The following is a 27,978-nucleotide window of genomic DNA, read 5'->3' as shown; positions in this document are numbered from 1 at the left end:
ATCTAAAGTGTGAAGTTAATAAGCCACATTTTTTACAATTTTGTATCTTGAAATATCTGCAGTATATATGGACCTCTCAATGTTGATTACTGCTGGGACAGTTTTTTTTTTATTCTGTAAATAGTTTGTTTAATATGTTGTATATATACTAGACTAGACAAATAGATGCTATAGAGATTTATTACCAGGATTGACACCAACACTGTGAACAATGTGGTCCGGATGTGCCATGATTCATCACTTCTTGGTTAGCTGCACTTCTAAAGCTAAATAAATGGCAGCAGATTAAATATCACCATGAATCTCCATTATGTATTCCTGTAGCTGTTTAGCATTTTGCAAAATTCTCACCTAGCAAATTCTCAGCAAAGAGAAACTAGTGACTCTGCGTTTGTCTTTTTGTTTAGCTGTTTCATTCTGTGAATCAACTTCAGCAATGCTTCTATGGATTTATTAACATTGTTTCATGCTTTAAATTGAGTGTGTATTTTTGTGCTGCCCCCTGCAGGATTCAGAGGGAGACACACCTCTGCATGATGCCATCAGCAAGAAGAGGGATGACATGCTGTCTGTGCTGCTGGAAGCTGGTGCTGATGTCACCATTACCAACAACAATGGCTTTAACGCGCTTCACCATGCTGCTCTGCGAGGGAACCCTAGGTATGGCAAAATTGACTCAATTGGTATTGTGTGTCATTACTTGGGATCTTATTGGCTGATGTGGTCCGTAAGAATGATATGGCTCTAAAGTCTGAAGTTATCGACAATTTTCACCTCGTATTTGTATCTGAGCTGGACAAATAGTTGTATTCAGACATAGAAAGGTGTCATTGCAACAGTTATGATCAGCTAACCCTGATCCAAACTTAAAGAAGTTTTGATTATTTTGTTTCAGGTTTTCTTTTTAGCTATTCAGCCACTAGTAGTTTTATCGGATTTGATGCAGGTTGTGCTGGCAATTGGGCATTTCTAGGCAAAGAGTGGGCTGTATGATATAAAAATATACATTTACATATTTGCAATGATTTAAGATAGACTTCATAGATTAACACAGTCAGTCGTATTATATTTCAAACCTGCTGCAACTCATATTTTTCATTTTTAGATTTAACTATATAATATAATATAATATAATATACTTATTTGTTTAATTGGGAACAGTACCTGTCAGGAAGACTTGCATTTATACTGCTCTGAAGTTTCTGTGTAGGGTTAAGCTCCGAATGTAAAATGATCAATCTTGTCTTCAATCTCTCAATACGAAATAGGGATCCTCTTTATTGACTGTGTGGATGACAAACTGCTCAGAGTCTGTATTTATGGCTCACTTGTACAGTAAAGCCTTGCTGTGGGGCAGGACCTGTTCCTTTAACATCAGAAAGTCTTAGAGATATATCACTTTACTCCATCTCACCATTTACTTGTATTTCTCGCATGAGCTCCCTCCGCTGCAGTCTTTTGAACTGCACACTTGCCTGTGCCAAAGCCACACTTGGTTCCTACACTTTAGTTCTTACCTCTTTAAATTGTAGTTTTTATGGGAGATTAACTGTATACATTTTTATTATATACATTTTGGCTTTTATATTAATAAGTCAATTTCTGCAGAATCAATAGAGAAAATATCAAAGGATTTTAACATTTTTAGGCTTTATTTTAATAGGATAAAAATCTCATGGACATAATGAATACATGTAGTTAAAAATACTTTTTTTGTTATAGCCTACTGCTCATTTAAATGTTATACCATGGGGCTGTTGAATACTTTATACTGATTGGTTAAGTAATGTTCCACACGTATACATTATTTTAACGCAAATAAACACACACCTGACCTGTCAAATGGGTAAAGAATAATTGACGTAGAGCTGTTGAATTATTAAAAAAATAATGCACATCCATGCACATATATTTTCAAATAATTCAAAGGCCCATCGTCAATTATTCCTTAATTATTGGCCTCATATTGCTATTTTTAACTGTACCCATTCAGCTACTTTAAAATTTTCCATCATAGTGGAGACATTTGTACATTTCATAAGAGTATTTTTTTTTAAAAATTATTAATTTCAAGGATTTGTATGTAAATCAGCCGCAGCAATATCTTATTTTTTATTTTGTTGTTTATCCAGTAATTACAAGCTACTTGAAAAAATGGTTCCATTAATTATCATTAATTTATACTAAGACATTTGGTAGATATGCATTGCAAGTCTACAACGTTATTTTTCTTTATAATGTTACAGTTCAAATTTATTTGCCATTTAATAAATACGAATCTGAACCTAATACTCTTGTAATAATACTCCTGTAAATATTTAAGTAACCCAGTAAATATTAAAAAAAGAAGGTATTATTTATCTATATTATATTCCTTGTACCGTGTGAACCGACAGTAAAAGTCAGTAAAACATTTTACAGTGGGGAACACAGTTTTGCTTTTCTCATCCTTACATGTCCTCCTAACGTTCTTAACATAGTGATCTGCATCTGTCTCCGCTGTCCTGACTGTTGCGTCCCTGGTGGGCTTCACTGCTGGCTGGGTGAAAAGTACAATCGTAACGTTAAACAGGAATTTCAAACAGCCAGACAAATCAAATAAGTCCGTTGGGCTGTCAGTAAACTGCCGCACTTTATTTTGGTATGCGCATGCACACGATTATTAACATTTTCGCCACTAACCAGATTAAAACATTTTAACCTCAAATACACAATGGCTGTTTGTCAGGCATTCTTCATTCCCATCTATACATTGCGAGTTTGAACTCTAGGGATGTTGAAAATGTTTTTCTGTTCATGTGTGTTTATGACTGTCCCAGGCTAAGAGCAGGACTGGTTCCTCTCAGTGGCTCTCTGGATGGCTGCTGGAAGGCGGTTGTGCTCCAGCACTGTAAACAGTACGATTAATAGCCCATGACTCATAACACACTTCACAAACAGACCCTGCAGAGGCAGCCACTGCACAGCCCCTATTACTCTAGTACAAATGGACCAGCCTGTTTGTTAATCGCCTCATGGCGTCCCACCTTAAGATGCTGTGCTGCATGCCACCACAGAACTATTACAGCTGCCGATCTCCAACCTCGGCCAATAGCCGCATCTACAGTGCACTGGAGGTATTAGAGGAACAAAAATTGGCTCTAATGAAACGATTGCTTAATGAGGTGTTTTATGTGTCTGTTGAGAAATTTAAAAGCAAATGAACACCACAGATTATTACGGGCTGTTTGTGCCTCTATTGATACCAGGTTGTTAGGCACATTAACAATTTTTTGCAGTTGTGTGGTTTTTAATGAGAATTGGTGCAGACTTTTTGGTCTGCGTGGAGTTGGCATTGAACAGTGTCATGCTTCATCTAAAACATTTTTTTTTAAAGTATTTATGCATTTGTTGTATAATTATGATATCTACTGTTTTTATATTAGTTGAAAGAAATTTAAAACAAATAATTTGTCACACTGTGAGACTATTCAAATGAACAGCTTGAAAGCTGGAAACCTCTATATAAGATGAATATAAATGCCAACTATCTCTGTGTGTATATATACTGCTGTGGGATGTGGATATTGATGCAGCATGATGTGGTGGTGCCAAATCAGAGTAATTATGGAGGAAATTATGATGCAGCGTCGCGATCCGTGTGACTGAGAAAAGGATGCTGCTGTGATGCAGAGGAGAGGGAGGTTCACACTGCATGCCTGCGATGCGTCAGTGTGCCAGGGGGCCATAATTGGTGGACTCTCTCTGTGGATGATTTGTGTGTACAACCCCCCACACTCTAAAGCATCTGGCTTTCATCTCCACTCCCCTGTCCGCCAGCATAGGAGGGTTACCGTGAGGCAGCCGGGGTACTGATCACGCATGTGTCGCAGTGAGCTTATGCTGCAACCCCTCTCCTCCCCGCTCTCTCCTTTTCTCTGACTTTCTTGTGCTTTTTCTATTTCTACGTAGTTTGAGATATTCAGATATGTGGATGTCAATCCGCTGTCTTAGCTCAACTCTACGCCCCCAATGGATTACAGTATGCACTTTGTGTCCTTGTCTGCTGATGGTGACTGATTTTATAATTTAACCTGAGTGTTTAACCCACTCTTCCACAAAAAAAGCAGTAACAGTAGCGTCAGAGTCAGTGATGATTAAAAATGTCATGAAAAAAATCACAATGCATTTGTATTATGATTTATTAAAAACAGCTTTGAGATAGTGACATCATTTACAATTTACTGCAGAGGCAAAAGGGGCAAGATTGACCATCATGTTGTCATCAAAGCATAGCTACAGCTGGTTGAAGGGGACCAAATCCATTGATGAGGTGATTTGGTTCCATTTTACCAGCTTTAGCAAAGCATTGTGGTTCGATGTAAATAAGACCTAAAAAATGCTTCTGGGACATGGTCTTGTGACATTAAGCAGTCTAACTCTGTGAAACAAAGCACACATTTCATTTGCTGTATGATTTTTAAACTACATTGCATGTCAAGGCCTTGAAACAGACTTTTTACTTACGTTTCTATTAAGTATTACTCTCTGCTAAACTACATAAGTGTTTACTATTTGTTTTGCATAAGAAAGATATTAAATTGCGGCGATTGAGGGTCCGATTTTAGCCGTTAAAGCAGCTGATTGGTTTGGCCCGCTTAAGGGTCCCACATGGGGATCAAGGTATCAGGATGTGATGTCACATTCTAAATTTCACAAGGGTTTAGTCACTCCTGACTACATTGCAGTGCTTTGCTAATTTCCCGGCATAATTTCATAACCAGTTGCTAAGGTGCTGTAAATATGGCGAATACAGATATATTTTAATATGAATGCCTCTGGTTTTGACGATCATAAATAATCGGATGCAGAAGCCAGTACAAAAAAACCAGTTTAGTGATGCGCATTTAAAACAAGCTGTTCAGAAAGCCTCTTTAGCAGGTGGTTATTTACACCAGTGCTATTTACACCACCAATCCCCCTCCCCTGCACTCGGACAGCGCATTCTGGGCAAAGTTTGCCCCCCAGATACACTGGCCATAAGAGGGCAAAAGCCAGGGACAGCAGCTGAACATTTGATAATGTCAGCATCTGCTGTGGGTGTCACTCATGCTGGGGATGAGGGTGAGAAAGAGGGAACACAGCCACACTACTGACAGTAGAGAAGCATACAGCAAGACGTGCACAAAAATGGAAAGAGCACAGCCCTACAGAGGACAGACTGGAGTGTCTGACATTCAAAAAAATGGGCCACAAGCTCTCTCAGGCTCCAACCATGCCCAAAAAACGTTCCCCTTTCTTCCCTCAAACTGTGTCCATTCCATCCATCTTAAATGATAAAGCAGAAATTATATATTATAAACAGCAGCTTTGAGAAATGCCAATGATAGCTCTGAACTTGGTTATCACCATCAATGTAATCTTTTTTATCAGAGAGGGGTTTTGGTGCTTCAAGTAAATATAAAAAGTTGTGCCCTATCACCTGTTGAGGCATTAAGAGTTTAGCTTCAGACACATTGACTAGTAGCAGTTGTCATGTCATTTTCAAAATGAATGTCAATGTAACCAGGTGTACGCCAATAGAACAAAAGAGAACGTGCTTGGACGTCCTTAGCTAAATGCCCTCGTCCACCTTTTGTAGAGAACAATTGGAACCAGCTGACATGCAGACCCAATTCTGAACCTGCATTGTCACTTTTCCATGCTCTAATCTGACGCCACTGTGGTCCACCAAAGCATTTGGCAAGCCTAGCAAACGTGAACAATGTGGACAGGAGGGGGTGAGAGGGTGATACAGACAGCCATACTGCCCCGCAGTCTGAAAAAACTTGCTTTTAATAAACTCTTTACCTGAGCTACTTGCCCAAACGTCAAAGGACAAAAAAGTTGTCCAGAAGTACACTTTTAGGCAAGTATGAAAAGATTACGGTGGTATTATTGGCTTTGGTGCAGGCCGCTCCTACAAAAACAGGATCTAAGTTGCTGGCCATGATTCAAAGCCCAGAATGCAATAAATTATCCAATAATGAAAAGAGCTTCTGTTCCTATAGCGATGTCTCTGGCTGTTATTGGTGCTTTTACGCAGCATTGACTGATCTAAATCTGTCAGGAAAAAGGTGGGCCCAAATAGTTTCCAACCTGGGAGATCTAGAATTTGATTGCAGTTGAGGTTTTTCAGTATTTTTATTCTATGCTTGTTACCTGCAGCAATGAGCTATCTAGCATGCCAATTGCTGAATAAGGGAGGGGCAGTGTGGACTGCTGGTGAAGTCACTAAAAGAGCAGCAACTTCCCTCAGAATCCACTGCTGCAGTAAGTTTCTGCACCCCGGTTACAAAATTCATCATGCTGTCTCTCTTTATTCAGTAACCTTTGTGATGCAGAGTAACATTGCACAGATTATACACTGAGGATCAGCACCTGACCAAGAATACATACTTCTTTACATTCCATAGCTGTCATATGTTCATATGGGCACATAAAGAAGTATGTACACCAAGTAGGCAGCTTTAGACACAGCCGAGTGTTCTTACCTTCTCCGATCTGACGACATTTTGTTGGCGCAACCGTTATATAAACCAAACCTTGTTTTTTATCATCCATAGATCCACGGCAGAGGTTTTTTACATCAGCTAGCAGCATGCAGTGGATTAGCATTATACATGAGGTGACTTGCAGTGAATATGTCACACTTTCTTTTGTCCCAATCCAGCAGAGCTCACTGTCCCAGTACGCATTGCATGTATTCAGGTTCACACTTTGATGTTTTTTTGTTGACCTTGGTTGTCCTTGATAAAGTGATCCATAGGGATTAAAATAAATTAGAAACATTTGTTTTCTGATAAAAAGTTTGCTGTAATTAGTAAAAATGTATTTTTAAAGAGTAGAGTAAGAGTTAAAAGTAGAGTGTTCCTCCCGAAAAGTTGTCCTTGCCGCTGCTTGTGGTTTGATTTTCTTGCTGTCAATAAAAGTTGGAAGTAAAAAACGGCATCGCATTGCTAATGATTTCCCGAAAATGGTATCCATCTCTTTATCGGCTGTTGTAACTTTTAACCCTGACTTCTCTCTAGTTGTATGTTGTTTAGCCACATGTCACACCAAGTGTTGAGGTCTGAAAATGAGGTTGATCCAAGTAGAACAGGAAACTATTGTAAGCAGATTTTGTGCATTAGCCACAAAGACCAGGCCAGAGGTCACATGCAAGAGCTAATGCCCACTCAGCAATAGTGATTTGGAAAAAGCGTGCTGATTCTCCTTTCCTTTCATTTTCTTCTCTTAACACATTCTCTCTTTTTTAACCATGTTCCGTTTTCTCCCCCTGAGCTGACCTGGGTGTGTTTATTCTAGATGCTGATCTAGAGCTCTAATGCTATGTGCTAGAGATCAATAACTGCTTGCATGGCAGCATGAAATGTTCAGTGGCTCTCTAATGAATCTTGCTCCAGCTCCACACATTCCACAAGTCAACACCGCCCCAGTCTCATCCCCCCTCCCCTTATGAGCCTATCCAATACCAGGCCAAAATGAGAGGGGCAGGGGTGGAAACATTACAGAAGGACATCTAAACAGGCTATTCTGGGCCGGGGTGGAAATCCTGGATGGTGCTTGATGGAGTTAGATATGATGGTGAGGTTTGACTGGAGCAAGCTATGAATGGTTCACGCTCTTGTGGCGCCACAGTGTTAGCAAAGATTTAGGGATGAGAGTGTAAGGGGGGAGATGACACTGCAGCACTACGGCCCTGCCTAGTGATTGGAAAGCATGCAGAGGGACATAAAGAAAGTGGGTTACTACCCTGGGTGTAGTTGGTTCAGTCACTGAGACACGTATCACTAAACTGCCCCCCCTCCCCAGAGAATTAATATGCAACCATATCTGTTTTTCCTTCAGTCCAATTTACACCCCACCTGGCCCTAAACTCACGTCCCAATGTGACACATCGTCCCTCCGTCAGCTGCTAACCTACACCTGTCCCCGTACCGTGACAGAACCAGTCCTAAAACACCAAACATGGTTCCAGTAATTTGAGCTGACCACCAGAAAAATAAGAGTTGGCATTTTCGAAAAGGTAGTGCAGCGCAAGGTATTTTCATCCCGATAGAGTTTCCGTATTCCGTGGAAGTGGCTCAGAGTGAAAAAATCCAAGTCATAAATAAAACTAGAATGCAGTGGGTTGAAAAAAGATAAAAGCACACTTCAATGGTAGTGAATAGCAGTGATCGAGTCCATCTGTGGATATCTTCAGCGCTGCAGCCACAAAAAGGTTATGACCAGGAGAGTTCTGTGCTGCAGCAGCCTGCTTCCTGACCAGTGCTGGAAAATCAAGGCATGGGAAAAAGGTAAAGCAGACAAGAGGGAGAGAGATGTGGAGACAGAGTTAGCTAACAGGCAAGCAAATCCATGTGCATGACAGCAACTTTCCCCGGTTCCACCTTCACATGCCCCATCCGTCTGTTTCACGCTGGTTTACCCTGTGAGGTACAGTTAGGAGGGCGAAGAACTTACATTTTCCAAGGTGTTCCCACAGAAGTAGTTTTTGTCATTATGCCACTGCAGAGCTGTAAATTCCTCTCCCTCTTCCCGGCCACAGCACACACCGCGGCTGACCAGCCTCTCGCTTGACACCCCAGCCCATCCGGAAGAGAGTGGAGAGAGCGCAAAAGAAAAAAGCGGAGACGTCAGTGCGGAGCAGCCGGCATGGGGGTGAACTCCCGTCCAGAGGTTGAGAGATACAGGGAGCATATATTACCTGTCAGCTCAGTTTCCCGACTCTCCGCTCCTCCCTCTTTCTTCTCTTCTGCGTGTGAAGAGCCATAATGACCTCTGGAGTTCTTCAGCTGCTGCAGCCATCGCATGCCTGACTCGCTGATTCAGCTTCTCTGACGAGGGGGTTGGGGGTTTGTCAACGAGTGTTGTGGAGAAGGAATAAGAGCGGTGAAGCGGGAGGGGTGGAGCTGGGCGTAGAAAGCACACTAGCGGCTTACGTTTAGGCAGGGATAGACATCATGCTGACACGAGGAGCTGTCGCTGCTGCTCTAAAAACGGGCAGAGAAAACTGCAGCTCTTTCACCCCCTCCCTTCTCTAGCATGTGCATTCTCTGGGAATTCTGCACGGCTGCTGGAATTCTCTCTTGCACTTTTTTTCTGTAAAGTTGTTTTCTGACATTTCAAATGGGACGTTTTATTAATCTCCCCTCTGCCTTGGGCAGTTCCATAATGTTTTGACCTTTAAATTTAGAAGAAAATAAGAATGAAGGTGAAAAATCTCGTAAATTCATTAAGAAAGTTTTGCACATCATCCACCCTTTAAGATTTGAGTGTTGCTGCTATATTGTCTGCAGCAAACTTTTTTATAATAACTGTTTTACAATGTCCCCTTTCAGATAACCTTAAATGAGGCGGAGAGCTTTTAAATGTAGAGGTACCTCCATGAGGTTCTGTCTCTTAACGGCAAAAGATGAAAGTTGCGCTCTATGCTTGTACGTCACAGAGCTAAATCATTATCATTTAAAGAAAGCATTTGAAAACAGGCTCCGCTTTAGTATCTCGCTCACCTCCTTGTGACCATATTTAGTAAACCAGTGCAAAAAATAACAGCCCCCACCCCCCTGCACCAAAGCAGCTGTCCCCCTACAAGCGCTGCAAAGCTTCCTATCTGAAGTTCCACCTATCGATTGTGCATCCAACAAGGCAAGCAACCAGCCTGCATAAGCACAGCACACTGAAGCCTGTCTGCTATTCGGCATGTTATTTTTAGAACCGCCAAATAAAGTGTTCTCTCATGGTTCCCCCTCCTCAGCTTTTCTAACACCCATCCTTTTCACCCCCCGTTCGAACTCTTCATCTGAACACCCCCTTCGTACTTTCGGTTCTCTTTTAAATAGTGCCGGAACATGCTGCATATGGTAGATGTTGCCTTTGCTCAACACTATACATAGTAACATGCGCAGTTAGGTGTGAGAGAAGGGGGGACGAATTGCGCTTGGAGGTTAGTGAAAAATCTGTAGAATACACTAAAAAAGCAATTTGAATCCAACCTGTTACGTTATCTGTTCACAAATGCATTGAGTGCCTGTTTTATTTCAGTTCGAGAGCACACAAGGATCTCCAAGGTTTCAAGTTTTATTTCTTCCACTTGAGCTTTTCAAGAGCTACGTTAAGACTTTATAAAGCACAGCAATTGTAATATTTAATTAGGATGTCCCTTCATTTACTATGGCTACTGATTTTAGCCATCATTGTCATCACACTGCTTTGTCCTCCACTGCTGCACCTCTCTACCTGCAGTAACAATGCAACCTCTGCAGTTCGCCCACCCCCACACAAAGATAATTACAGCGCCCAAGGCACTGTCTAATCTTTCAAAGTAATGTTTTCACACCATTTAGTGTAACGTCTTTGTTAAATAATGTAAATCTTTGGTTGGAAATTGTCCCGAGGCTTCTCCTCTCCCACCTTTCCGAGCTCACAGCAGTGTTGGGCAAACCTTTGAGGATAAAGCGCAAAGAAAATAAGTTTCAGTAAATTACTAAAAAACTGATGAAAAAGAAATCCTCAACTCCACAGACAGGTCAACGTTTGGCAAAAGCTCACTTTAAGTCGTTTTTAAATCGTAGAGTACAATTCAATTCATGTGTCTGCAGTCAGTCTAATGTATTGGCATCCAAAAGCTCTATATTTATGGGTCTTATGGAAATTGACTATTTGCCAGGTGTAATGCACTCTGCTAAGTAATGCATATGCTTGAGGCCCAAACCGTAGCCAAACAGAGCCATTGAAGAAACTGCGTTTTACAGTTCAAGGGGATGTAAATATTAGCTTTTTGTGATTTAGCTATTCAACAACCAAGGACCTACGAAAGATTAATCTTCACAGAAACCCATCCCGCCACTGAACTAAAAAATTAACAATCTTTAGACAACGCTGCAATTTTTAACATTTAAATAGTGAGAGGTTGACAAGCTTAGCAATCACCGAAAGCATTTTGATATATGTGAAGTGAATGGATGTGCTCATAAGAGTGAATATCTAATGGCTCATTAGTGAGGTGATCTATTGGTCTGGTCAGCTCTTTTTTTCATGTCAGTACTCTCCTGAGTGAGATTCCTCTTACTGTAGGACAGAAGACAACATGCCTTGCATATATACCCTGCAAATATATACCAACTAATTTCCTGCCTTCAGTCATAAATTGTTGAATGTTTACTTAAAAGATTATCAATCAGTAAAGGCCACTAATTGATGACTTTGTTTTATCACTTTTTGTCTTGCAGCTGAAGGCAAGTGGTTTTGCATTGCATAGTGGAATAATGTGTTGTGTCTAACCCATCCTTAAATTGACCATTTTAAGGAACACCATGAAATTATTTGTTTTTTAGATTGTGAGAAAGACAGAATGCCGAAAGACTTGAGGGCAAACTTTTATGTGTATGCAAGAGTCCACGTACATTATTTGAAACCCTGCATGTGCGTACAGGAGTATGTAGCCCAGGAGATGCACTGCATTTTGCCGCAATGCGTGTGCGTCGATTGTCTGGTGTACACGTCAAGTCTCATAAACTATACTTTGACTGTGTGCGTACATTCACTTACACATACAAAACAGATTATTCTCCAGGCTTAAAGATAAATCTAATTTCTACATGTTGCATTGCTATAGACTAGAGAAACTATAGGGACGCAAGTTTTTGATTTATTCGCTTTTTGCCTAATAAAAACTGGTCTCTGACCTTCTTAAAACATTTTACATTTAGCTCATTACTTTAAGGTTAAATACTGAAATTGAAACTTTAAGACTTTAATGCTTTTAATTTGTTTTATTTATATAGCACATTTAATAAACCTTAAAACTTACAATGCAAACATACATTTTTTTTAAACAAACTTCAGGAACATATGCAATTAAGTTGAACCATTTTCTCTCTCAAATTTGCATCCCTGGGATTGTTTTGTTGTAAAATCTTTCTAATATTTAAATTACCTGAAAAATCAAACATGTTTAGATTTGCTACTGAAACACCTATGACACAGTTTTTTACCTGACGGGAGGGGTTCTGGTGGACCAATCACAGCGCTTGCGTTCCGCGTAAAACTGACGAGCTCTTAAAAATTTTGTGAGGTGCACGTCAGGCTACGCAGAGCTACGGATAACCTACAATCTAAAAAATCCTGGGTAATTTTTTCTACCCAACATTTGGGTAATTTTCGCAGTCTTGGGTAGTTTTTTGGGTAGTTTTATGTAACCCCACCACTGGGTTATTTTCTGGGTAATTTTCAATTTGGGTTGTTTTTAACCCATTGTTTTTTAGAGTCTACGGCGTAGAGCTTATGCACGACTATAAGTCAGGCTTTAGGCTTTTTTAACTATGATCTGAGAACCACGACTGCGCTTTACTCTGACAATCACTGGTTTGCTTGCGTGAACCACCCGTGGTTACTTCCCCATAGTTTTGACATTTGTCTTGTCGGTGCTGAGTTTAGGTACCTCTGTAACTAGAGATCTCATCAATCAGTACCTGACTGGAGAGGGTACAAATGGCTGAATAGTGATAAGTATTGAGTTTTAAGTAGGGCTTTTAATTACCATGGGCCTCGGGGTTTGTGGAAAAAGACAAATTACATTTTAAATGTTTTTTGTCTCTGATTAATTTTGGCGCGGTTTGTTAGTCTAGGTGCGATTGATTACAAACAACAGACGTGTCTGAGGAGCCAGATTTGATTTCGTATTTGACATCGTACAGCAACAAAAAGGTAGATGGATACTTTTAGGACTTATTGTTTGTGCAGGATTATATAATGCCATTTGACAGCATTATGTTCAGCCTAAACAAACATCTTTTATACTCTGTGCACTTGGTTATAAGTATCCTCCACCCTGTTTTTGTTGCTCTCCCTCGTTCCCCAGTCCTTTAAGCATTTCATCATGAAGAAGGTAAAGCTGCTGAGCGGCAGACGGCATAAAAGTGATTTATGGAAGGGCAGACCTGAGTGCTGTTGGGGGAAGCCTGTGGCAGCCAGTTTTTCAGCTCCTGGCCAATAGCCGCCTTTGCACTGCGAGCCAGGGCTTCAAATGTGCCGAGCAAGGACAATAGCCTCCGACCTCCAGCTACGAGGCTGCGATCAAGACGCGTTTTAACTGTCAGGCCAGTAGTGCGGCAACGCTTATGTAAACCGTGCCCTTAAGGGCTCGTTATAGTTGTGCGTAGGTCCTACAGCATAGCGGCGACGGTGTAGGTTCCGTGTCGGTTTTCATTTATACTTTACGTCGTCGTCCAGGGAAATACCTATGACGCAGTTTTAGGCTTGCAGTCCACGTAGAACTGATGCTCTGCACTGGCTACGGATAACCTACGGCGTAGGGCTAACGCACGACTATAAATCGGGCTTAATCTAACGTCACACGATCCCACCTGTTATAGCGTGAGGAGGAAGTGACTTAAAATTGACAGGAGGCAGGAGTTAGATTACATCATCATACAACAAACAAAATTAAAAAATCAGAGGGGGCTTTAATCAGAAAAACAATTTAGACACTGAGCATGTGAACCTTTCTTTCAGATGCATATGTCCACCTCCCTAGGGTGAAGGATTGTAAGCAATCAAGCCAGTCTATCCAAGGACAAACTTCTTTTTACCCAATCATTGAGCTTGTACTTATTCTGGGGGTTGGATAAGTCATGACTCCGAACCAATATTTGATATAGTCAGTGTCGTAATAGAAAAACAAGCTGAGCAATTATTAAAGTAGCAGATAGGGAGGTGGGTACAGCAAGTTAGACTTGGAATAGTTTAATGATAAATTAAGTCACTGGATTCATTTTTATCAAATAGTGCTAAATCAATTTATTTGTTCACCTTATTGCGGCAATGAGATACAAAGCAAATAATAAGAACTTTTTCTCATTACTCAGAAAACCCTGTTCACAGTTCTGTTTATCTTCTTTTAATGAAAGACTTGTGTTAATTAAGTCTTTAGTGTATCAGCAGAGATGCACAGAATACACAGAAGCCTTCAATTTCACTCATTAATGTATCTGCATTTATTTGAGAAGTTAGTGAGAGGACTTTATCCACCCACACTGAGTGAATCAGTTATATGTAGTGGGGTTGTGCCGATAGACGATACTATCCTGTATAGTAATATGTAATGCAAAATCTTTAGAGCTCAATATCTCAAAACTGCTCAGAACGCAGATAGAACCTTATAATTCCAAGGGGACGATATGGCCAATAGCAGGCTTTCATGGCGATATTTGGCGATTAGTTATTATTTTTATTATCATAGTAACATGCGCAGTGCATGCTTTTCCTAGCATAATACCCCCTTATGCTAGGAAAAGCATGCACTGCGTGGGCTTCACTTTGCACGAGAGAACTTGTAATGTGAGCATATTCCTTCTCGCACGCACCTGGACTTGTAATGCGCGTGTCTTGGACTCTTGCTCAGACCTGAATGCGAGTAGCATGTACCTGAACTTGTAATGCGCGTGACTCGGACTCTTCCTCGCACATGAGCTTGTAATACCACAGCTTTGTCATTTTCTTGCACTAGAGAGGTTGTTAGGCATGCAGGGGTTTCAAACCAATGAATGTTTTGTTCCCGCTCCCCGGCATGCAGGAATTTTAGAGCTCCTGTGCTTTATACCGCTCTCTGATTAATAGCATCAGTTTTAAGAAGGTTGCGGTCATGGCAGTGTTGCCCTTGGAGTAAATCAGCTTCTTTTTTGTCCACCAATCAAGTGGCTTGTCATAAATGATTAAACATTAAACAAATAAATAAATAAATGAGTAAACTATAGCCCCCTCTGATACTATTGTGTACTTCTTCTGATCTCTCTGATGAAGCCAATACGGAAATGATTTAAACTGCAATTCATCGACTGGCCGCAAGAGGCTCGCTCCAAAAGGGAGTCAATTCCCATAGATTCATTTCCCCATGTTAAAATGCCCAACTTTAGAGCAGAAAAATATATATTTACAGCATACAGCCTGGTACAAAATAGTTTTTGCTCTGTATAGCTAATTTTGCCCTTCATGACAACTGTAAGGGGGGTGATTTATTTATTTTTTTTTTTTTTGTCGTCCGTTTAAATTATATTAAGCCTTAAAGTTCTGCATAATTAAGGGTGTGGCCACTTGAGTGACGGTTAAACAGCCACTGCTGTCATTAGAGTCGAGCTAGGCAGCTTCACACACGTCCCGCCTCTTTACCCATTTCATTTATCTGCGAGTGATGCACGGTGATGTGCGGACAAGATGGCGATGGCAGACACGTCCTACTATTGGCTTCAAAAACGATGTTCAGAGACCTATGTGTGACGTCACTGACACTAAGTCAATCTTTTTATTACAGTCTGTGTTGGCACCCCAGACACACACACATATGACACACACACGGCAAACTCAGTTTTTCTTTATTATTTGTTTTAATAAATGATAACATGAACAACAGTGAAATAGTGCAACTAAATGATTTTAATTGTTAACATCGATAATACTGACCCATTTTAACAGCTCACTTGTCTTTGTCGACTACGTGACAAGGTTTATGACAGCACAAATCTGTTTGTAAGACGACTTAGGTTTAATTAAAGTTGTGTTAACAGTGTGTTGTAAAAATGAAATTCTCAGTACACACTGAATTCTTCATGAGAACGTATAAACAGAGCTGTATCATTTTGCATAATATTTAAAGATATAAATAATAATATATGTAATTTTATACACAAAAAATAAACCTATATGGTCTTGACATGCATATATGTTAATTCAATTCAGAGTACTTATTCGGTTTGGTGTATTCAGACACTAATTGGTTTAATTGGCAATATTTACACCTCCCATTCTCTCTGATCTTTGTAAAACATTAAAATTTATTCCACAGTTTTACATAGATTTTGCCAAAAACATCTCCAGAAATACAGGGCAGATTTAATCTTGCCCTACCCAAGCCCAAAATGGTTGCATAATTAATTCATGGTTGCCATAGAAACCCATACTGTCATTCGGAGGTTGACGTTTCTGACTGACATGTAATGGAAAGGTTGAACAGTGATGGCCTAGTGGTTCGGCTAGCATCTGCACTTTCTAGAAGTTGAAAAAGGAATTCTAGTTATGGCATTTTCAAATGTTGACATACTTCACAGATAACCTGGCTCACAATAACAAGCGTTTCTGTAATGTTTTCTGTTAGACATATCCACTAGAGGAGGAAAAAAATATTCAGCATTGTGGCATTATACATTCTCAAACATTTCTTGATTTGTTTTCCAGGTTTGTAATTTTTCAAGGTTTATTCTGTATATGGAAAAGCATAGAAATGACAAAACACAGATAACTGCCATTAGGTATAGCACTATGAATATTGTCATCACAACACAGCCTTTTAATGCAGCGCGGAGGCAATGGAAATGTATTTACATGGGAATCACTAATGTTTAGGTTGATTGTTCTTGGGCGCAGCTGCAACAACCGGCATGAGTTTATTGTTGCTAGATATTTTCCCCACATATTATATTTCTACTGTCAGGTGAGAGCCAGCGGATTTTGTGTGCCGTCTTTACACAGAATTTAAAAACTCACCTAGCCACCTAAGGGGCGATTCACATCGCGTATTTTGCACGCTCAATTTTGTTAATTCAAATGTAGACGCGGTGACCGACACGCTCATTTTTTCCAGGCGCTTCCGCACCGCATTAACTTAAAAACATCTCAACTTTTGAGAATGCCGCAAACGCACCGCACCGCAGGTCGTGTGACAAGAACCAACCGACGGTCGCATTTTTCGCCAATTTTAGATGCGAAATGTGAACCGGCCCTTATTTGCATAAGTTAGTGTTCTGAAAAAACCTGATAACATTTCATGCTTTGAGAATCAGGATCAAACCCCAAAGTGTTGAAAGATTTTCATCCCTAATATCCAAGGTGTCTGATACTTAAGCCTGGAGTATAGTCAGTTTTTTACATGCACGAACACACAGCCTTGCGAAGCATACACTGTAAAAAAATCCGTAGAAATTACAACGTTATTGCAGCTGGGTTGCCGGTAATTTACCGTAGATTTACATTTATGTTATTTACTGGCAAGAGTTTGTTCAAAGTTAATAAATTTTAGGGATGCACCGATAGGATTTTTTTGGGCCGATGCCGATACCGATTTAAACAGACAACTTCTGGCCGATACCGATATTAAACACTTGTATACAATACTATACAGTTGGTTTATTTGCTAGTTTATTTCTGCATCAAATTATTTTTACTGAACATGGATTGGATCTAATTAACATTCAACTGCCCAACATAATAAGAGAGGCACAAATTAAGCTAAAACAAATATAATTAGACAGCATGACAACCTTCAAAGGTGTTTTTTGCTATTCAGAATTTATTTTATTAACAACATTAACTCATTTTTTTACATATAATGAATTTCTTTATGCATTTAATTAATAAACAATCGGTATCGGCCTTTCTCGTGCTATTGCCGATATGCCAATGGTTTCAAATTCATCAAAAATCGGCCGATAAATATCGGCGGCCGATACATCGGTGCATCACTAATAAATTTTGCTGTTTTTTTAGTTTTACTCTGTAAAGACAAAGACTTGTAAATGTTTAATTTTCATTTAACATTGAACAAAATGTTGCCAGTAAAAAACATAAATTTAAATCTACGGTAAGTTACCGGCAACCCAGCTGCAATTTCTACAGAATTTTTTTACAGTGTAGTTTATTTGACTCGTATGTATACGCAGATGTTCATCGCATGCATTGCATTTTACCGCAATGCGCATCTTCTGGGCTACATACTACATTTTCCTTTACGCGTAAACACTATGCATGGTTTCAAAAATCTGGTGGTGTGCGTACAGGACGTGCACACTCTTCTGATGACGGCAATTGTGTCACGGGCACTGTATGCAGACTAGGGATGTGCATTTATGTCATTTTTTCATTTCGATTAATCCATAGGTCTGAAGAACGAGTACTCGATTAACTGGGGGCGGGGCAATCAAAGGGGCGGGGCGTACACGTCATGGTGAAAATGAAAATATTTTGATTAAAACACACAATTTGAAGAAACTACGACAGAACAATGAACACATACTAGATTCCTAATTAATCAAATGTTTTTAACAGAAACCTCTAACAGGAAAAGCTGCGTGATGAAGTGAAACTAAAGGGTTAATAAACACTGCGTGATGAAGTGAAACTAAAGGGTTAATAAACACTGCGTGATGAAGTGAAACTAAAGGGTTAATAAACACAAACCGAAGCCCTTTCTATTTGACGCACTCTGCATAATATTAAGCCTTTATACAACATAAATGTAAAACGTGCATCTATCTGCATAAAATGCAAGACTTCAACTAAGGTTTCAACTAAGTTATCTAAAAAAAAGAAAGTTTAACTCCCTTTGTGGATGTGCATCAAAAATAGCACACTTTTAAACACGTCCAGTCAAAGTTCAAGCTTCATAACATTAAGCAGCTTTAAGTGTTTTGCTATCATGCGCGTTTAGCTGTGTCGTGTCGTCCTCTTATCTCAGTCAAGATGTAATGGTAATGCTCATATGGCTCTCTGGTATCTCTTGACATTTGATGTTTAAATATGAGATGATAATCCATTGAACTTTTGACGGCGCTGTACATTTTGCACCTGACTGACTGTATTTCCGAAAATCACGACATCCTTTTAAACCATAGTGCCTCAGTGATGTGAGGTGTGTCTGGCTTCACGGGATCGGCGGGCTGGCGGGCTGCCGCGCATTGCGCGGATCGGCGGGTTTCTGTGGTGCGGTCGCGCGGAATTATCTGTTTGTTTTTGAATCACGCATGGTAATGTTACTGATGTCATACGTCGGTCTGCGTAGCTTGACACGATGTCAAACACGCATCTCCAGACCCAGTCTTTACTACCACATGCGCTTGTAATGCTAACCAGACATCCAAATGCCGCCATATCCACAATAAATAAATAAATAAACCCACATGATCATCGTTTTCGTGATCGATCATCGATGCCACGTTCGAGTATTCGAGCAATCGAGTACTCGTGCCCATCCCTAATGCAGACCCTTGCGTAAGCTACGTCTAAAAATGTTCCATTATTCGGCCTTAAGCATGTTTTGCATGTACCCTAGCTATGTATACTTACACAGCTTCCTTTGCAAAATTCACACATGCATTATAAATGCGCTTCATGTACCATTCTCAAATCAGTAAATCAGTTTGTCAGCAATGCATTATACTGCGTTTAATGGGCATCTGTCTTCAAGTACACCCAACTGTATCCTTAATACAAGCTTACTAGACTAGCTTTTCCAGAGAGAGCCCCATTCCACCTATCTGTCTGCTTTCTTGTTTGTCTAGGCATGCTTTGCTAGTTGTATCTGGCGGGCATGAACACCAGCTGAGCTGCTTTGGTGTATTGAATTTGCCCACCTCTGGTAAACAGTTTGGAGTGATTTAGGGGCTGCGATTTACAGCAGTGATATATTTCAGCGGTGTGTACCATTCCCCTAAGTGAGTGAGAGTCAGCCACCAATCAAAGCTCTGAGTCACAGAACGTTCTTTCACCGCACAAAATTATTCTCATTGTTTTGTTTTTTTTGGACACTTTTTTAGATTGATGGTCAAATTTAGAAAAAAACCATAGATTCACGTTTTTTGTGTAGTCTGACGTTTTTCTACTGGTTATATAGAAGCTGTGTGTTTTGTTTAAGTAGCTTTAATATTATGGTAACTGTTTTTCTTTTTGTTGCCTTTCATTTTTAAGCCATAGGAGTCATGTAATTTCTTGCCATTTGAACACGGCAATATTTTAGATTTGAAAAAGCTGAGTTTTTATCAGTATGCCTCAAGAAACGGTATTAGATAATTAGGTCATGGATATATTACTGTGCCGTCGGGTCCCTCGTTGACTCGGATAATTTCTATGAGAACGATGTATCGTTGAGGGAAAGCAACTGAAGGTTTGTTAAATGTTCTGCAATCCTTTCTTTCTCCATTTCTCTTTGCATTTATTGCTTCAAAAGCGTCATCATTAATAAAGACTTCTCACTAACAACCAATGTAACCGAACACTTTATGCTAATTTTATTACAGGTTTATATTCAACCATCAAATAAAGAGAAGATAGCAGAACGTCCCTCCCTTGCTTTTATTTGGAACCATCCTAGGCTTTAGATTGGCTCTTATTTTTCTTTTTCTTAATCGTTTTATTTACTTATTTCACATCCATTATTTTAGTTGAGTTGGCTATTTTTTGACCCGGTGCTTGACATGGCTTACATAAACTTAAAGACAGGATATCACAGTCACATGCCATGTTTTAATTTATATAAGCTTGTAAAATGTGAGGGATGATATCAGAAATTTTTCTAATTAACTTTTCTAATCAGATTTCGAAGAACTAGTTAATCATCTTGATCTGTAGCCCTATCACCTCCATCTTGTCCAGGCTTTACATAAAATTACTTCATTCTGGCTTTTAAAGTGATCAGTTTTGCTTTCATGAACAGCCCCTTTTACAGTAAGCTAGCAAAAGCTTTTCTCAATTACAGTGAGCTCCACGCCCATGACAAATTACCATGTGGCTACAAAAGACAACAGGCCTCGATGGTGCGCTCCTGAGGGATCTTCGTATCTCACAGGGTGACCCAGTTTCATTGTGCTTCTCCTTCACCTCTCTCCTCCTTTTGTCTTTCCCCATTTCCTCCAGTACTACGTTCACCCCCATTTTTCATTAGGGTGTTAACACTGTCGGCTCAGCCTCCCTTTCCCTCTGAGCCATTCTCTTTTAGTTTTTTATATGGCGGTCGCCTCACCCACACTCCCTGCAAGTCAATATAGGGCCATATAAAAGTTTGCCATCATGCATCTTCTAAGTTTTATTTTTCTTAGAGTAGAGCAAATCATTTCCAAGAATGAATTATAGGGGGTGTGTGCAGCATATTTTTGTTTTCTTTGAACTCCTCAACAGAAACGTTGACTGCAATGCAGTAATGCCAGCAAGCTGCATTCACATTAATGCCTGCACATTTCTACCGTTGTGGCAGCCTGTTTGTCAATCTGTACTGCATCTGGATGGGCTTACCACTTATTGTCACTGATCCACCAAACTGTTGCCAACACAAGGGGGCACCATTCCCAGACTGTCTTCTGTCCAGGGTGCATCAGTTCTTGTTTAACATCTTGGGTGCAGGTGTTTGAGTTTTTTGTACGATGGTTTTCTTTATTGTAATGATTTCTGTAACAATGCATTTTGAATGGATCATTTCTTAAATGCATAAACTATTTTTGAGGTCAATTGAGGATTTTTCAGTATGACTGAAAAACCATACGTTCAATAAGCAGCAAGACGTAGACCTTAATGGTAGTGTATGCGAACTCAAAGATTTAAAAAACTTGCAGTGCATGTGTAATGATATAACCAGCCTGTGCGTGTGCATGGCGTGTGCACTGCAGTACAACGGTTTTGCTGCACAGCATGCACTTCAAGTGTGTACAGAGCTGCCAACACTCATCTCTATTGCTGTATACTCTCCCCTATCTAAGAAACAAGAGAGCGTTTTGGGGTTTACCAAAATCCACCCTGCTGCAAAAAAGGAGCACCCCAGAGAATGCCACAAATCCAGCTCTTCTCTGAAATTACATCTTTTCTCTTAGCACGCATCATCACTACATTTGACCATCCTTAAAACTCTGATATATTTGAAAACTGTAACACTGCATATTTTCTGAAGGGAGTCCAGCCAGTTGAGCTCTACATTAAGTATTCAAATACATTTTCTATTCTTCATGTCAGAGGTGACAAGATGAATGGATGTTTGGATAATGTGAACCCTGTGACTGTTTATTTTCCTATTCTCATTGTGAGTTAAATGATGCACATTATTCAAGAGAAGCACGGTGTTCCTATTCGTAATTTCTTTATAAATGTAGTAATTCTGTAGTTGCTTCAACTTTTTGATCCCACCCCATCCAGCCGCTTGTGATGTACAGAGACCACCTTTCATAATACACTGTTTGTTCTGGATAAAAACCTGAAGTCCAGCGCTGCATTTTTTATTCTTGTTTACTCTGTGTCTTTTGGGATGTCATCACTAAAAGCTATCTTAAGTAAATCTTATAAATTATTTTTTTTTATAATTTTTGTTTTGCAGTGCCATGCGTGTACTGTTGTCCAAACTGCCAAGACCATGGATAGTGGATGAGAAGAAAGATGACGGTTACACTGCGCTTCACCTTGCTGCGCTCAACAACCACGTGGAGGTGGCGGAGCTCCTAGTTCACCAGGTCAGCTTTTCAACCACTCGCAGTGTATTCTCATGTACTGCATTTTTACATTTTGGTTATTTCACATAAGGTCATTAAGGACCCAGTGGACCTGAGAAGGGCACTTTGTTGGTACCAATTTTACTAGGTTAATCACATGCACAATGAATCTTAAGGTGGAGAGAGTCTAGAGAATTGAACATTTTATTAGTGGTGCTTGATAAGGCAAGCATCACTGTTACTATTGCTCATAATTGGGGTTAATGGTTCTATTAAACTCTAAAGTATTATTATACAATGCACAACTTGTCCCATTCAATTTATGCCACAGATATGATCAAGCAGCAGTTTTTTGTTTTTAATATTATGTTTGTTTGAATGGTTAATTCACATATTTAAAGGGATAGTTCACCCAAAAATTAAAATTCTGTCATCATTTACTCACTCATGTTGTTTCAAACCTGTATACATTTCTTTGTTCTGATAAACACAAAGATATTTTGAGAAATGTTTGTAACCAAACCGTTCGTTTTTCCTACTTTGGAAGTTTGGTTACAAACATTTCTCAAATTATCTTCCTTCATGTTTATCAAACAAATACATTTATGTGGGATTGAAACAACATGAGAGTGAGTAAATGATGACAGAATTTTTATTTTCGGGTGAACTGTCCCTTTAACAGAGATGTGCAATATAACATTACTCCAACGGTACATTCACACTTTTAATGGGTGATGTCATGCATTACCGAACTGATTTGTGCGTCCGTCTGCGCCGCGTCAGTGCCGTTGCTCACGGCAGAAGTTGAATATTTCTCAACTTTTCAAGCTCCAACACATGCGTCATCAATTACGTTTATGGAAGACCGGAGCATGTGTTGCGGCCACTGTGATTGGCTGTTGGCCACGCTTCAGACAAGCCTTCCGTCAAAACCGTAAAACATCTTAAAGGATTAGTCAATTTTCTTAAAAAAAAATCCAGATAATTTACTCACCACCATGTCATCCAAAATGTTGATGTCTTTCTTTGTTCAATCAAGAAGAAAATATGTTTTTTGAGAAAAACATTCCAGGATTTTTTTTCATTTTAATTGACCCCAACACGTAACAGTTTTAATGCAGTTTAAAATTGCAGTTTCAAAGGACTGATCCCAAACGAGGCATAAGGGTCTTATCTAACGAAGCAATTGTCATTTTTGGCAAGAAAAATAAAAAATATACACTTTTAAACCACAACTTCTCGTCTTCCTCCGGATGTGTGACACGCCAGGGCAACCTTACGTAATACGTCATCACGTCAAGAGGTCACGGATGACGTTTGCGAAACTACGCCCCAGTGTTTACAAGTGTGGAGAAAGAGGACCCTTCCGATGTTGTTGTCGGTCAAATTATACTAATTAATGTCTTTGTGTCAGTTTATCGTTTAAAATGGTCTGCAAATGTTCGTTTCACATATGTAACAAGTGACCTCCCTACGTCACTACTCAATTATTACTTTGAAACTGCAATTTTAAACTGCATTAAAACTATTAAGTGTTGGGGTCCATTAAAGTCTATTAAATGAGAAAAATCCTGGTATGTTTTTTTTCTCAAAAAACATAATTTCTTCTCGACTGAAATTAAGATAGACATCAACATTTTGGATGACATGATGGTGAGTAAATTATCTGGATTTTTTTAAGAAAATGAACTAATCCTTTAAAGGGATAGTTCACTCAAAAATGAAAATTCTGTCATCATTTACACATTCACATGTTATTGTAAAAAAGTTTCTTTATTCTGTTGAACACAAATTAAGATATTTTGATAAATGATGATAAGCACAAAGTTGACGGTACCCACTGACCTCCATAGTAAGAAAAACAAATACTAAACCAATAAATGATGGCAAGCACACAGTTAACAGGTACCCATTGACATCCATAGTAGGAAAAATGAATAATATGGATATATGAAACTGTGCGCTTACCATCATTCATCAAAATATCTTTGTTTGTGTTCAACAGAATAAAGAAACTTGTACAGGTTTACAATAACATGTGAATGTGTAAATGACGACAGAATTTTCATTTTTGGGTGAACTAGTGGAGTTTGATAAACATTATGAGATTGTGACTAATCAAACTTATTACACGGCTCTCTGGAATGCTTGATTCTGATTGGTCAGTTGAGACATTTGCAGGTTCGTTCTTTTCAAATAATAACCGCTTCAAAATAATAACGCATAGCCGGACTACTTGCACGAGTAAAATCGCTCCGCGCCAATAAAGATCAATAAAGATTACTGTCTGTTTGGCGCCATCTTGTGACAAACACTCGACAACCAGGACAAGACACAGACAGCTTACTGAGACCGAACTTGACAAAATAGAGCATGACAGCTACGAAGCGAACACACAAAAAATACAGAATGGGCATTAAAACTTCTCAAAGACTGGCTAAAAGAGAAAAAAATGGAGACAGACAAGTATGAAGCAGAGGATCTTAATAAGGTATTACGATCATTTTATGCATCTGTGCAAAGTTTCGCGGAAGGATAAAAATGTTAATTTAAAACAAATATGCCAATAAAATGTTTCAAATTCATATTCATGTCCAGTTTTTTTCTTATGTGGCAAGTAGCCGTGTAATAAGCGGGATAATGTAGAGGCAGCCGGTAGTTATTGGGAAATAAGCCCCTTCAGTGTGATACAAGACCCTCCGCTTCGCGTCGGGTCCTGATCACACTGTCGGGGCTTATTTCCCAATAACTACCGGCTGCCTCTACATTATCCCTTACATAATACACAGTTTAAATCTCCCGTTATGCGTGGAGAAAATTTTTTCCATGCAAACTGTGCTCCATGTGTGAATTTGGCCAAGCTGGCTCAGTGCCTCCCCTCCACAAGCCGCTTTACAGCAGGACACTGGCTCAACGTTATGTTGCTGCACAGTAACGTTATTATAACATTCTAGCAGCATTGTGAGAATGCAGCGCTGGCTCGGTTCAGTCCTTTGTTGACTACCTGCCATACAGAAAGAGAGAGAGAGTGACAAAGAAAGGGTTCACACCAGTGACTTTACCCTCAGCCTACGAACCACAGTAGAGCTGCACTGCAGTAGTGCAGGGAAGCTATGTTGCTATGGGGTTTCAGGGAATATCTGAATACAAATCACCATTACGCCCCACTAGCTCACATTTCTTAACACAACCTTTGGGAGTGAAAGGCATTCTTACAAGCAGCGATTTTTCTCGAGTAATTGAAAATCGCTATGGGTAAGTCACTGAAAGTCATATATTATAGTATGTACATAAATACTAACACGCATACTAAAAACCATTCATTTTTATTTTTTAATGCTCCCCATGTGTGTGCGTCTGTATGAACGTATGCATTATTGTAGTCGAAGTTTGTTGCTCTGCTTATTGTATCTCAAGAGGACACCCGATTGATTTGTTCTTTGTGCCTTTCCATAGGGAAATGCCAATCTGGACATACAGAACGTTAACCAGCAGACAGCACTGCACCTTGCCGTTGAGCGTCAGCACACCCAGATAGTGCGAGTAAGTGCTTCTATATTCATCTGTCTTCTTCTGTGTGACGTCTGCAGCCCTCAGCCACTGATCAGGCTTTTTTCTCCACACAAACACATTGATGAAGTAATGTTGCTAAGTGCTTCAGCTTTAGATTTAAGCGCAGGGAGTTGTGCTGCAGATTTATCCCCTCCAATTGAATTCATTTCGTCCTGAGCAATCCGGTCCATGCCTGGAGAGTGCGGGGGAATTATGCTTATCAACGGAGGCTGAAACGCCATCTAGTGGGCATGTGAGAGCAGAACAACTATCCTCATTTCTGCAGCAATTTCAGTGCATTCTGTGCCCTTCTTACAGAAAGCATATTTTGACATGGTCTATTCAGAATGATTCTCAAGTAATAACCAAATAAAAAAAGTGTTTTGTTATTAACGATTTGGAGGTGAAATAATAAGTTTTGATTAATTTGTAGTCACACAGCCCTTTGTTTTTACCATCTGGAACATCAATGTGATGAAATGTGTCACCTGTGCTTTAGATCGTAAGCTTAGACATCAGCATAATTAAATGTGCCAGCACTGAACAGATTGGTTGCATTCTGTCCTCCACGTTCTTGTCTAGCTGTTGGTGCGAGCCGAAGCTAAGTTGGACGTGCAAGACAAAGACGGAGACACGCCACTGCACGAGGCCCTGCGTCACCACACTCTGTCCCAACTGCGCCAACTTCAGGACATGCAGGATGTCAGCAAAGTAGAACCCTGGGAGCCGTCCAAAAACACAGTACGTACTATATACTTCAAGTAGTACAGGTTGCAATGCCCTTTTGTTGAACAGAATAGGATGTTGGACACAGTTTTTGGTGCAACAATCCGAACAGATTAGGAATAGTAGACGAAATCAAATCATCAATGCATAACGTTTCTTGAACAGTTTTGTATTGATCATACATAATTAATTGTACATAATGTAGAATATTATGATACTTATTCAAATTTAAAAATTAAATTAAATATTATCTGAACAAAGTATTACAGGTACACAGGTAGAGTATTACAGGTACACATAAATGCAATGCAGGGTGCGGCTTTGCAGAAACAAGACAGACAAACAAACATACACAGGAGCCTTCAAATAAGTTTAATAGCCATTGACAAAAAGGCTGAACAAGCTTTATTTTACAGCATCTTATAAGAAGCAACCAGTCGGCGTCATGAACTCTATATTTAAAGGCAACGCTACAGGACAATGACTGTGTGAATTCTGCTCTTGTATTTCCTGCATGATTCTTTACTGCAGCATAAAACCGTCATGAATGTATACAAATATTGCCGCATGATCCACTTAGCTATCGCAGTCTGGGAATTATAATTATATTATAATTAATAGGGCTTTTGCGGTTATGAAATTTGGCTGACGATTAATTGTCTTATAAATTATGACGATTAATTGCTTGTTTTATTGCTTTGATATTTTTAATTCTAATACATTATTTTGATTGCTCATGAAATAATTTTCACACGTTGTGATTATTTAAATAAATATTTTGCAAGGTTTACCTAGCATTAAATATTAATACACATAACACATATTTAAAAAGTAATTATTGAATGAAGATATCTTTCAAACACTGAAAATTCTTCATAAGAAATAAACACAATAAAGTGTCTGAAAAATAACTGAAAACAAAAATTCAATCTATACCTATACCAGAACAGGCCTTAAATAGTAGCCAATCCTACTAAGGTTATATTTGTACTGGACCATATGTCTGTAGTGGCTGCAAAAAATCAGTTCATTACAGATCCTTAAGAATAGCATCTTTTACCTCCCTAAATTATTATAATTTTTATTTAGTTTTACCTGGCAGTTCATATTGCTTATAAAAGTTTTGCAGCATTTCTTTAAATGCAGTTTTTTCACTGTATTGAATGGCTTTGCAATGTATTGCGGTACACTGTTAGTTAAGGAGCCCCGTCTGATACTGACTCGTTTATACAGGCGCTGGCCCTTGTTTTTTTTTTTAAAGAAATGTGCAATCATTGCGGTGATCTGAAATCATTGTGATCAGCCCCAAATAAATCTTTTGTTTTTGAAAGCTAAGAAGATTTTGCCATAAAACCAGAGCTTTTTCATAGAAACCAGTGGATTTGTTCATGTCCAAGATCAGTAGCAAAATCATAACACAGCAAAATAATTAACAAAAAAGTAA

General features: G+C 39.4%; 1 protein-coding gene across 3 annotated transcripts in view; it reads left to right on the top strand.

The window, feature by feature from the left end:
• Positions 1–27,978, top strand: part of mib1 (MIB E3 ubiquitin protein ligase 1) — a 56,848-nt gene that overhangs the window by 19,990 nt on the left and 8,880 nt on the right. For all 3 annotated transcript variants that reach the window (XM_065269962.2, XM_065269961.2, XM_065269960.2), the window contains exons 12-15: positions 509–660; positions 22,145–22,277; positions 25,713–25,799; positions 26,391–26,549. In XM_065269962.2, the coding sequence (XP_065126034.1) occupies positions 509–660; positions 22,145–22,277; positions 25,713–25,799; positions 26,391–26,549 (531 nt within the window). The remainder of the gene's footprint in view (positions 1–508; positions 661–22,144; positions 22,278–25,712; positions 25,800–26,390; positions 26,550–27,978) is intronic.

Source organism: Paramisgurnus dabryanus, chromosome 6, assembly GCF_030506205.2.
Source record: "Paramisgurnus dabryanus chromosome 6, PD_genome_1.1, whole genome shotgun sequence".
NCBI lineage: Eukaryota > Metazoa > Chordata > Actinopteri > Cypriniformes > Cobitidae > Paramisgurnus > Paramisgurnus dabryanus.
Note: the sequence above shows the minus strand (reverse complement) of the source record. Positions and strands in the feature narration are given on the sequence as shown.